A 12,417-nucleotide genomic window follows, 5' to 3' on the forward strand; every position below is an offset into this window, starting at 1 on the left:
GCAAGTTGGTTAAAGCTTATAGAGAAGAAGAAAGTCATTGGCAACAGAAAAGTAGAGCCAAATGGATGGATGTTGGAGGGTGATAAGAACACCAAATTTTTTCATGCATCAGTTAAGAATGCAAGGAACAAGAATGGTCTAGATAAGCTAGTGGACATTAATGGGATAATGCATAGAGCTGAAGTTTCTAAAGGTGAAATAGCGGCGTCTTATTTCCAAAATCTGTTCTCCACGTCTGAACCTTTCAACCCGCAAGAGATGCTTTCTGGTCTTCAACCTAGAGTTTCAGACAGAATGAATCAAGAGCTTTTAGCCACGGTTTCAAAAGAAGAAGTAAAAAATGCAGTGTTCTCTATAAAGCCTTCCAGTTCACCGGGTGCAGATGGTATGACTGCGTTGTTCTTCCAGCAGTATTGGGAGGTTGTAGGTGACCAGGTTACAAAGGAGATTCTAAATTTCTTTATCACCGGCTTTTTTCCCCAAAGAATGGAACTTTACTCAATTGTGTTTGTTACCCAAAAAGCTCAATTCTCCACTGATGAGTGATTTAAGGCCGATCAGTCTGTGCTCGGTGTTATATAAAGTGATTGCAAAAGTTATGATGGCAAGACTGCAACCATTATTGTCTGAAATAGTATCACCAAACCAATCAGCTTTTGTTCCAGAAAGGTTGATTTCAGACAACATCCTTATAGCTCATGAAGCAGTTCATAGTCTCCGTACTCATAAGGATATCTCTAAGAGTTTTATGGCGGTAAAGACTGATATGTCAAAGGCTTATGACAGAATGGAATGGAGTTTTCTTGAAGGAGTGCTCATTGCTCTAGGGTTTCAAAGAAGATGGGTGGATATGATCATGTACTGTGTGTCCTCAGTTTCTTACACAGTTCTAATTAACGGTCAGCCGTTTGGGCTCATTAATCCGCAACGTGGTTTAAGACAGGGTGATCCTCTCTCTCCGGCTTTATTTGTGCTTTGCGCTGAGGGTTTGACTCATTTGCTTAATAGAGCTGAATTGGATGGAAGCTTAAATGGGATTCAGTTTTCTCCTGTTGGTCCTTCGATTCACCATCTTCTGTTTGCAGATGACAGTCTGTTTCTAATCAAAGCTTCAGTGGATCAGGCGCTGACTCTCCAAGGTATTCTGGTTGACTATGGAAAAGTTACAGGTCAGTTGATCAACCTGGACAAGTCTTCAATTACTTTTGGTAGCAAAGTGGATTTAGGAGTCAGGGCCATTATTCAAGAAAAGTTGGGAATTGTTAAAGAAGGAGGGGCAGGTGTATATTTGGGATTACCGGAATGCTTTAGTGGTTCCAAAGCAGACTTACTAGCCTATATCCACGACAAAATGAAAAGTAGGATGTCAGGTTGGTTCGCCCGGTCTCTTTCGCAGGGTGGAAAAGAAATCCTACTGAAATCAGTGGCCATGGCAATGCCTGTGTTCGCTATGTCATGTTTCAAGTTACCAAAAATGACTTGTGAGAAACTGACATCTGCTATGTCAGCCTTCTGGTGGGACTCAGTTGAGGACAAAAGGAAAATGCACTGGTTGGGATGGGATAAGTTGTGTTTGCCTAAACATTTAGGTGGTCTTGGGTTTAAAGATATTCAAATCTTCAATCAAGCCTTGCTGGCAAAACAAGCATGGAGGATTCTGCAAGAAGAAAACAGCTTGTTTGCCTCATTTTTCAAAAGTAGGTATTTTGTTGAGGGAGATTTCTTATCCGCAGAGCTTGGAGATAGACCTTCTTATGCTTGGAGGAGCATTCTCCATGGTAGGGATTTGTTAAAAAGAGGTCTGAGACAAATGATTGGTGATGGTGAATCTACCTATGTTTGGTCATCTCGTTGGTTACTTGATGGTGTTATCAGAGCGCCCTTGATGAAGAATATCATCTTCGATTTGGACCTTAAAGTTAAAGAGTTGATTAACCCATCAACACTTTCTTGGGATCTGTCAGTTCTGAACCATCATTTTTATCCCCGGGATGTGGAGTTGATTTGTAAACAGAAGCCTGTTCCTTTATCAAAAGATTTCCTGATATGGGAACATACTAAAAGTGGGGCTTATTCAGTCAAATCCGGGTATTGGGCGGAGTATCAAAGAGAGAAGATTGAGCTGGTTACAGAGGCCTTAATGCAACCTTCAATCCTTCCTTTAAAAGACCAGATTTGGAGATGCAGTACTGTCACAAAGATTAAGACATTTATGTGGAAAGCAATTTCAGGTGGCATCCCAGTTGCTGATAAGATGATGGATAGAGGTCTTAAATTCGATTCCAGATGTCAAAAATGCGGTTTGGAAGGAGAATCAACAAATCATGTCTTGTTCTCTTGTACGGTTGCTAGACAAATTTGGGCACTCTACAACTTCCCGTCTCCAGAAAACGGTTTTGATTCTCAGTCCCTTTATCAGAACTTGTACTTCCTGTTTTTGACAAGCAAAAATATTAAAGTACAGGTCGAGATAAGAAAAGCCTTCCCTTGGATTCTCTGGCAACTTTGGAAAAATAGAAATTTGTGTTGCATTGAAGGGAAAAGCTTTAGTCCTCCTGAAACAATTATCAAAATCAGAGAAGATGTTCAGGAATGGCTTTTTGAGCAGTCGTTGGTTGAGGAGTCTGTGGAGCGTGTAAAGTCTGAACGTTCACAGCAAAAAAAAGGTTGGTCTCCCCTGCAGCTAGGTTGGTTTAAATGCAATTTTGCCTCGTCTTGGGACAAAATTTCAAATTCGAGTGGAGCGGCTTGGGTTTTGAGAGATCATAATGGGGTAGTTCTTTTGCACAGTCGAGCATCCTTTTCCCAGATGTTTTGTAAGCAGGATGCAATGTTTCGAGGTTGGCTTTGGTCTATTGAAAGTATGTCTAGTCTTCATTTCGATAAGATCCTTTTTGCTTCTGAAGATTCTGAGCTTATCGGAGCTGTTCTCAGACCAAAGGCATGGCCTTGCTTTAAACTGCAGTCTCATATTTTGAGAGCTAGTTTGGAAAAAATTTTGGATTGGAAATTGGTTATGGAAGACAGGACCTCAAATCTTGGAGCACATCTAATCGCTAGAAGTGTAACAAGGGAGGATCGTCGCCAATCGTATGTAGTATACACCTAGTTAGTTAATAGACATCATAAAAAAAACACTTTTTTAAACTTATGGTTAAATTGCTAACATGTTTTTCCAGCTTATAGTAGAGCCAAGTAAGCTTATCTAAGTGATTCAACTGGCAGAATATTTTTTCAATGCTTAAAAGAAATCATTTGCCTTAAGAAAAATTCATAATTTAAATTATCTATGCCAACATCATTTTTCATTTTTAAACGTATAATTTGGCATATTCCTCCATATGATATATTTTCAGTGGTACCGGTTAGCGCCTATAAAGTAATTAGTACATCTTTTTTTGTTGCGTAGTCATTTCATAATCTAATCAATTATTCGAGATCATGTTTGGTGAATGGATTTATTAGGATTAATTGTTGGAAAGAAATTAAAATTGTGCGTTGTACCTGACGTTGCATATATATCCGAAAAACTATCATTAGAAAAGAAGTTGACCTATAAAAGACCTAATAGCAAGTCTATGGATACCAAAATTTCCATGAACTTCCTCATCTTTATAGCTTTTAATGTTAGTTTGCATCTCTGTCAGCTCATGCAGAGTCATGATCGTGACACGATACTCCATGACCTCATAAACACACATCCTACCAATCTTTCACTAGTAGTTGTCATTGGATATTTGGAATACAGTGTGGTGTGTATACCAATTTGATATTTACTGATCTTATAATTTGGAAAGAAACAATAGTTGCATGCATTTTATCACAAGATAAACTTGGACATATCTCGATAATAGATATTATGTTAAGGAGTTGCTATTGTTTTGGCGAATCTCACAAACCAGTGATATAATAGACTAATAGAGAAATACAATTGTGTTTTGTAGCCAATTCATGATAGGATTCACCAAAATTTGTTTCGAACATTCTTGTTGCGGTTTCTATAATTCTTCCTTTTTTCACAAAATTTGGAGATTAGTCTTGAAATATAGTGTAAATTAACATGTATATATATATATATATATATATATCACTTATGTCATGTGAGTTTATCACAAAAAATATCAAAAAGTGTTATCGTCTATAATTCGTACACTAGGTTTTAAAGCTATGCTACGCGTGGGTTTATTTGATAAATTTTGATGAAAATTATATATACTCACTCCGTTTCAAAATATAAGAAATGACTACTTTAAAAAAGTTCAACCAATCATAAATAAAAATGCATAATAAAATATATTAAACTAATCTAAAAATAGCATAGAAATTTGAAAACATCTTATATTATGTAACACAAAAATTTTCTCTAAAACATCTTATATTATGAAATTCAGGGAGTATGTGATTGATGACAGTAATACAATATTATCTTATAAAAATAAATTTTATTAGTATTAAATAAAAATTTAAATTTTAGATACACAATTTTTAAAAATATAAAAATGAGTTGTGTTATACATTCAGATCAGATCAAAAAAATTATGAATTTAACTCGACGTCCAGGCAAGGCGAATCAAACTGCTGACCTCACATACCCTAAACCATTTATTTGACCACCAGAAAAGCGAAATAATTTTGTAATCTTGAATTTATCTCGTTTTTTATATTTAATTGATCGCTACCACCTATGTTTTCGTGTTTTTTTATTCAATGTTTTTTTATTTTTCATATTCTTTCTTGTCATTTTCATTGTCAAATTTTATGGTAATTGTCATCGTTGCTTTTATCATGTTCTTCGTTATACTCTTATTCTTTTTCTTCTTTTTTTTCTTCAACTTTTTCACATTCTTTCACTGAAAAATATTTTTTAGACTACCATACAACTTGTTAACCCATCAAACTCCAAGACCAAAATCTTTTATTTTCTCATAAAATTTGTGCAATTCATAAAGTCCAGCATAGTCAACACATGCATCCAATTATTGATAATTTTATCTATATACTTATTCGGTTTAAGATCCACATGTATTGAAACTTCTCAAACCAATGCAGAGAAAGTAATATGAACACATGTATAGTTAAAATAATATTTGTGCTTTTCGTCGATCCTTCTTCTTTAAACTCAAATAACATCAACTCAAGGTCTTTCGACGTCAGTCCTTCTTTCTTAGACTTAAAAATAAAAATTTTACTGCAAGAATATCAAATCAAATTTCTTTTATTTCTATAAAATTTAATTTTTTTCTTCTAAAAATTCTTAATATAGATTACTACTATATTTCTAAAAATGTTAATTAGTGAAATATATAATTCTTATTGGTTGTTTTAAATCTTTTATGGACACCTTTAGGAGTTTATAGCTTCAACTTTTTATTAGTATAAATATAATATTTTAAAATTTCTATCGAGCTTAAGTAATTGTAATATTTTCAAACATTCTATGAAGTTTAAATATTTTTAATATTTGAACCTTTTAAAAGTTTCAATATTTATAATATTTTAAACTTTTAAAATTTATAAATTATAATTTTTTAGAAACCTTTTATAAGCTAATAAAGTTTAAAATTTAAAGATCATAAGATTTTGAAGTTTTAAAAGGTTTCAAAATATAATATTTGAACCTTTTAAAATTTTCAATATTTATAATATTTTAAACTATTTTAAAAACTTTTTAAAATCTAAGAACTTTTAAAAGTTTCAATATATATAATATTTAAACTTTTAAAATTTTTCAATATTATAATATTATTTTGAAACTTTTTAAAGTTTTAGTTTGATCAAATAAAAAATCGGATCAAACGAATAAAACTTTTTAACTTAGACGCCTTATAAATCAAGCTTTCCTGCTCATTCGCTGTTGGAAGCATATTAATCTTTATTTATACTGGTTCTGAACCAATGTCTAAAAGATTTCTAGCCAATGTGGGACGTTGTACATAGTTCTTTTATTTCTATAAGTTTTAAAATTTTCCTTTTTCTTAAAATTCTGGAAATTTAAAAAATGTTAATGAATGATATGTCAAATACTTATAGGTTGTTTAAAATAATTCTTAATATTGAAAATTCTGGAGATTTTAAAAAATGTTAATGAGTGACATGTCTTATCCCTATTGGTGGTTTAAAATCTTAGGTGGACGCTTTTAGGAGCTTATAGCTCCTACTTTTTATTAGTATAATTTATAGTTTCACTTTATAAAAACATAATATATTGTAGGCATGTCAATTAGGGCCAAAGCCCGCGGGATGGCCCGGCCTAGCCCTGAAAAACACCGGGCTTGGGCTTAAATATATATGTCCAGAAAAAATCGGGCATTTCAGGCTCAACCCGTTTGGGCTATAGGGTATTTCGGGCTTAGTCCGACCGGGCTCAGGCCAGCCCGAAAAGCCTTTTAACAAATATATTTGTATACTTTTGTTGACATGTTTGTTTGATTATAATATCTGATTAATAATTTATTGTAAATAAAGTTTTAAACACTAATCCTAGTTTTCATATTTACTCAATAACCATATTTTATACTTTAAAATTTTTATGAATGATATTTTATATGAATTATATATTGGTTTATTTGGTTAAAGTATCGAAATTTTATTTAGTTTTAAACTTTTCTATTAAATTTAGTTGGTTGTAGTGAATATAGATGAATTATTAAATTTTTGATTGATTTGTTCTATAGATGAATATAGATTAAATTATTAAACTTTTCTATTAAATTTTTGATTAAATTATTAAAACGACATCTATCGAAGAAACAATTTCTTGTCGGCAACACACACGTTAGGGTCTTCTTCCTTGGACTTGCGCTTGATTCTGCGGGAAATAGTCGATCAAACAGAGAAATGCAAAGGATGCAGCCATTGCCAATACTTTTTGTGTGCTTAGCGACTTTTAAAGAAGGACTGGTAAGTGTTTTGATGATTTTCAGAGTGAGTTTAATGACCATATTTATAGATGAATAGTAGTTTATGGTTTAGGTTAAAAAGTATTAATGTTTTCACAAAAAAATCTTGGATACGCTAAACAGAAAAGGATAGTTCGCTAATTTAGAATGAATGATGATTGATTTACAGGAGAGATTCAATATATGATCGTAACAATTTAGGATATTTTTGAGATTACGAAGAGATTATTTAGGGCGTGATTGATTGAGTATATGATTGATTAGGAATGTTTTAAACTACTCGAGTATACGATAAGAATATTCCTTTCGTGTTTTGCAGGAGGAAGAGGTTTAAAATTTAATCACAGATTTTAATTGAACCAAATTGAATTTATTTTGGGTTAGATAATCTGATTTTGCTGACCCGATCCACCAACATGTCGGGCTTGGTAAAACGCGCGGACCTTTGATTAAACGGGTTTTTTTGTAAAGGACGCGGATCCTTTATTAAACGGGTGATTTTAGATTTTTGACCAAATTACCCCTTCCAATTTCAATAAACATTCTCCTTTATGCATAATTGAATGGCAATCTGGGAAATTTTGAGCAATTTTTGAATTTGTACTTCTATATTCACACTATCTAAAGTTCTAAACTAACACATGGATACGACAAAACAGTAGGATACATGTTAAGGTTGACTTTTCCTTTTTCACTGAATGAAGTATGTAAAACTCTGAGTCTGAGATGGGTGAGAACACAATAATGACGAAATAATCTTTCAATTAAGACGAGTAGGGACCTTCATTAATGATCAATGGAAACGGACCGATTTCATTCTGATGAGATGGAACAAAACATGAATTTCCGTTACATGTAAAATTTTCATGTGGTATTTGTGTCTGATTCAGACACAGAGATATACGAGATTGTTGTGACAAAAGGAGAGAACGCTCAAGCATCATCAGTTTGGTTTGTGGTAAGTGCTCTAAAAGCAGCATAAGTTATTTAAAGGAACTGGAGCTCACTAATCATTATCAAGCATTAGCACTCTCCGTTTTCAGGAGCTCCCTACTTGTGTCTTTTATGAAAAAACTGGTCTGCATAAGCCAGAGAATCCATTTGAGTACCATGCATGATGATGAGGCCTTTTCAAATAAATATTCTCCTGACGTGTATTGTGTAAGCTCATGAGTGCCTGAATGCTCCTTCGATATAGTTTTATCCCTCCTACAGGGTACACAAATGGTATTCATTTTAGGATCCATGATTCGATATTTTATAATATCAAATCAGCTTTAATGAAGAAGGGTTATCGTGGTCATGATAATGATATGATCAATGCCTTTGGTGACAAGGAAACGTTCTCGGATGAATCGTATCACGACTATCTTGGTGCCGGAATCTTTGATATATAGTGAACGTGTGAGGGTTAACAAGATGTTAGTGGACAACTCTTCTTTTTTGGGCAATGAAATATCAAATTTGGTGGTCATCTCAGACATCCCACAAGACAAAAAGGAGTTCGTCAGCGTTCTTCAAGCTTTGAAAGTGAGAGGTTACCATATTTTCTTCGCACCGCCTAATGATACGTCGACCTAGGAGTGCTGCGTGATTCGGTAAGCTCAGTGTGGCCCTGTGCTAGCCTATTAGATGGAGGATAGCCAGAACAGAAAGAGCAGAGGGGATGCTCACTCTGTGCTAGCCTAATAGATAAAACCGGATACCCGTACAACAGAAAGAGCAGAGAGGATACTGTAGTCTACAAAAGCGGAATCCAAACTATTTTAAGCTCTGTTTTGGGTTATAATTGGAACAACAAAACTATATTCAAACAAAAGATGAAAGTTTTTTTTCTCATTAACTACATCATCTTTTGTGTACATCAGTTTCTTGTATTCGTTCAAAATTTTGATTTTTATTTTTAGCCTAATAAAAATAAAATAATGTTTTTTTTAAATTAGTTTGGATTTGATTTGGATTGAATAAACTATCATTTTTATTTATAAAAAAATAATTATATTCTTACGCCATAAATTCTGATTTATTTGGATTGATCACTAACTAGAAATTTCCAAAACAATAGTAGTGTATAAACTTCAGTTTTTGTGAATTGTGATTATGACTTTCGGAATCTCACGAGTCACGAGTCACGACTAACTTATTTTAACGTAACATCAATCTCAAGACTTAGTATATATACTCAAAAGATTGAGAATAGTAATGTTTTACTACTTAACTGAAACCAATAATAAAAATAAAAGAACGTGGCAGAAGCCAGTTGAATACAGCAGCAGCGTGATAAACGCGGCGGGAGGGAACGTTCGTTCGTCGTCAAATTATCCGCGCGTTCCAACAGCTATGGAACAGTGAGACCAATAAAGGAAATTACTCGTTTATTTCTTCTTCCATTAGTTTCAATTCAAACCTAATTATTCATTTAATTTATGTAATGTGCTCGTGGTTTTTCAATGAAATTGGTTCTTTTTTTCCTCAAGTCTAGCTCAAGATTTCCTAGTATACCTAACTACATATGTACTTTTGTCGTATAGAATCAATCAAGTGTGGTACAGTTCTTTAATTTAGAAGTTTCGCATTCTAAGTTTTAATTTTTTCTTATATATAAATTTCACATATATCATCTCATATATATTATACACATATTTATTCTAAATATAAATTATGAATTGTCAATATTTACCTCATATTATATAGTGTATAAGATCTACTTTATTTTAGTTATGCTCAATATGGCCTTGATACCTTGATAACTGAGTCTTATATACACTAGGTTAGACCCGCGCGATGCCGCGGGATGTTATTTTATATATTTTGAAATACATTTGATATTCATAAGTATGATTTTTAATTTTCTGAAATTATATTAATCATGAAAATTATGGTTTACACAATGCTAAGATATTGAAATGAACCGAAGAAAACCTACATTAATGGTTTGTAACTCCATAGTATTTGTTATTACCATCATTTACTCGTATAATTGGCTTAACTCTACTATATGCTATGTTTTTTTCTCCTAATATTATTGGAGATATATTAGTGTAGTGTTATTTTGTGGTGTATTTTTTGTAGTTTCGAATTTAATCATCGAAGTTTATATAGTTTGTGTTGTTGTTACGTTATTATTTGTTTGTTTCTTTTTGTAAATTACCTATTCTTTTTTATAACAGTCCACATATGTCAAAGTAAATAAACATATTTTTACTTTAGTTTGGGTCTTGTGTTATTATTTAAATATTATACTTATCTTAAACTGTATACAATATTTATAAGTATTATGTTAATTGTCAAAGTTATTTTAAAAGTTATAGATAATTTAGTTAATTAAATTAAAACATTTGGTTTTCGATCTTAAATATTGTTTAATTTGTTTTTGGTGTTAATATATGTAAATCTTGAGAGGCAAGAAACCTTTGTTATCACACGCCAAAATTCAAACACTGCCATCATCACTGTGAAAAGGAATCACATAGTAAATGCATAAGCAATAAGATAGACATATGAGAATTTTTGTTTCATAATACGTAACTAATTTACTCTAGTTTATGTATGCTTCAGAAAGAGAGTTTATCCTCCAATCACACTTGAGAGATTACTCTAGTTTGGTTCATATCCCTTATATGTATAAGTTTTCTCACAAAAACAAAACAAAACTGACATGTTGCGCTCACAAAGCTCGAGAAATGATTTCTTTATTTGTCTTTAGTTTAATAGCATTTCTATTTACATACCACTGTATTTTTTTTAAATGACACCCAAAATTTAATTCTTTTATTTTTTATAACTTAATTGTATCACTTACTTACATTTTTCCATAAAATTTTAAGAACTTTTGATTCATATGGTGAGATAATATAAAATTCATATTATAATAATTTTCATAAGTTAAATCTTAATTATTATACAAGAATTTTACATCTTCAAATAAAAATAAAAATATATACTATAAAAATAAATTTTAGATCCCAAATAATAATTTTACCGATAAATATTATAGATTTTGTATATATAAATTACAGTAAAATTATTTATTAACTGTTTTATTAATTTAGAATAAAATAAACTGCCAAAATGATGTTAGATTACAAATAATATGTAACCAAATGTTTAAATAACCTTGTGTCAATTAATCTTCACCTTCTTCAGTTGTCATACATAGGTTAATTTGGATTCTTTTATTGTTTTTCTTAGACACTATTGTAATTGGGCTGAACCCATAATAGAAATCAGAAGAAATGATGTGAAATGGAGAATGATTATTATTGGACAAAAATAGTGAGCTGTATTAATCCTTATAATTTGATTGGCTAACTGTTTTAACTGATGTGTCAACTTCTCCTTCAACTAAAAAGCTGAGGTGTCAACAATGGAGAGAAACACATTCAATTTTTATTGTATTGATATTTAAATATTAATTACAACTTAAAATAGTATTAAAATACTTTTCTTGATGTTCAAAAAGCTAACTTGTGAGAAAAATACAAATGTGGAAATTCCCTTCTCAAAACGTTTATTTGAATGGAAACTATAGTTAGCTTTACACTAAATTGAACAAAAATTGTTCAACTCATTTGAATATTTAGCATACGACGTTTAAATTAGTAAATGGAAGTAAATTTCTTTTGTTTTTAAAAGATTAGAGTTTACTTAGAAATTCAAATACGTAACCGGAGCCTCTAGCTCTTGTGGTAAAGGACCCTCAGCTGAGGTACCCGCCATCACGAGTTCGAGCTCCAGCCACTGCGGTATTCACCTACGGGCTGCAGCGTTTCAGGAGCTGACACGTGGAGTGCCGTTTGGCCGTCCACGTGGCTAGTCCAAACAAACCGATAGTCTAACACGTGGATTTCTGCTCTGTCGGATAACCGATAGCTAACATGTGGACTCCGTGCCCTACGAGGGGGTAGGGGGGAACGTTGGGAAACCTAGGTTATCAAAAAAAAAAAATAATAATAATTCAAATACGTACATATTACTTTCGTGGTTTTTTTTCTTTCTTTTTAGCTCGTGGACCGAAAGGCGAAAGCTCGTGGAATATCAAAAGTCCATGCATTACTTCTACGGTTGTGCACTTGTACCATTCCTTTTTTTTTTTTTTTTTGGCATGTACCGTTCCTTAATTCTTGGACTGTATATTAATATGAACAAGATTAATATTCAAAACATAGTGAAGTTAGACAAAACAAATAGTAAAGAAAATTCTGGTTTCTGGTTTCTTATGATGATATTATATATTGATCATGTATTTTTGTTAAAGGATTATGTGATCATGTTTGCACGTAAGGTGCAAGTACAACTAATAAGTCCCACGTTTTATACGCATCGTGAGAATGTATATATACATATACATTTCCTATTTTCGTGTTAATTCCGCTTTATAGTAGCTACTCTTTTTATTTTATTTCTTTTAGTAATTTTTAATTTTTTTTTTTTTTGAAATGTATAAAACTTAGCATTCGTACTATACAATATACGCACCCATTATTTATCAAAACTATCATTTATATAAAAAACATAA

At 32.1% G+C, this 12,417-nt stretch overlaps 1 protein-coding gene across 1 annotated transcript; it reads left to right on the top strand.

Annotated features, from left to right (window-relative positions):
• The first annotated feature begins 69 nt into the window (after positions 1 to 69).
• LOC104789816 (uncharacterized) lies at positions 70 to 8,296 on the top strand. The gene is made up of 6 exons (XM_010515458.2): positions 70 to 435; positions 524 to 3,064; positions 3,180 to 3,195; positions 7,790 to 7,857; positions 7,943 to 8,004; positions 8,098 to 8,296. Exons 1-6 carry the CDS (start codon positions 70 to 72, stop codon positions 8,294 to 8,296), a joined length of 3,252 nt encoding a protein of 1,083 aa, XP_010513760.2.
• The last annotated feature ends 4,121 nt before the right edge of the window (positions 8,297 to 12,417 follow it).

The sequence above is a fragment of the Camelina sativa genome, chromosome 5, assembly GCF_030686135.1.
Source record: "Camelina sativa cultivar CO46 ecotype springtype chromosome 5, ASM3068613v1".
NCBI lineage: Eukaryota > Viridiplantae > Streptophyta > Magnoliopsida > Brassicales > Brassicaceae > Camelina > Camelina sativa.

Bases quoted from the DNA above. Each gene is read 5' to 3' on its own strand.
- LOC104789816 (XM_010515458.2), top strand. From the start codon at position 70: ATGTTGGAGGGTGATAAGAACACCAAATTTTTTCATGCATCAGTTAAG. The intron at 436-523 runs GTTACAAAGGAG...TTACCCAAAAAG, and splicing joins GGGAGGTTGTAGGTGACCAG to CTCAATTCTCCACTGATGAG. The intron at 8,005-8,097 runs GTACCATGCATG...CCTTCGATATAG, and splicing joins AAGCCAGAGAATCCATTTGA to TTTTATCCCTCCTACAGGGT.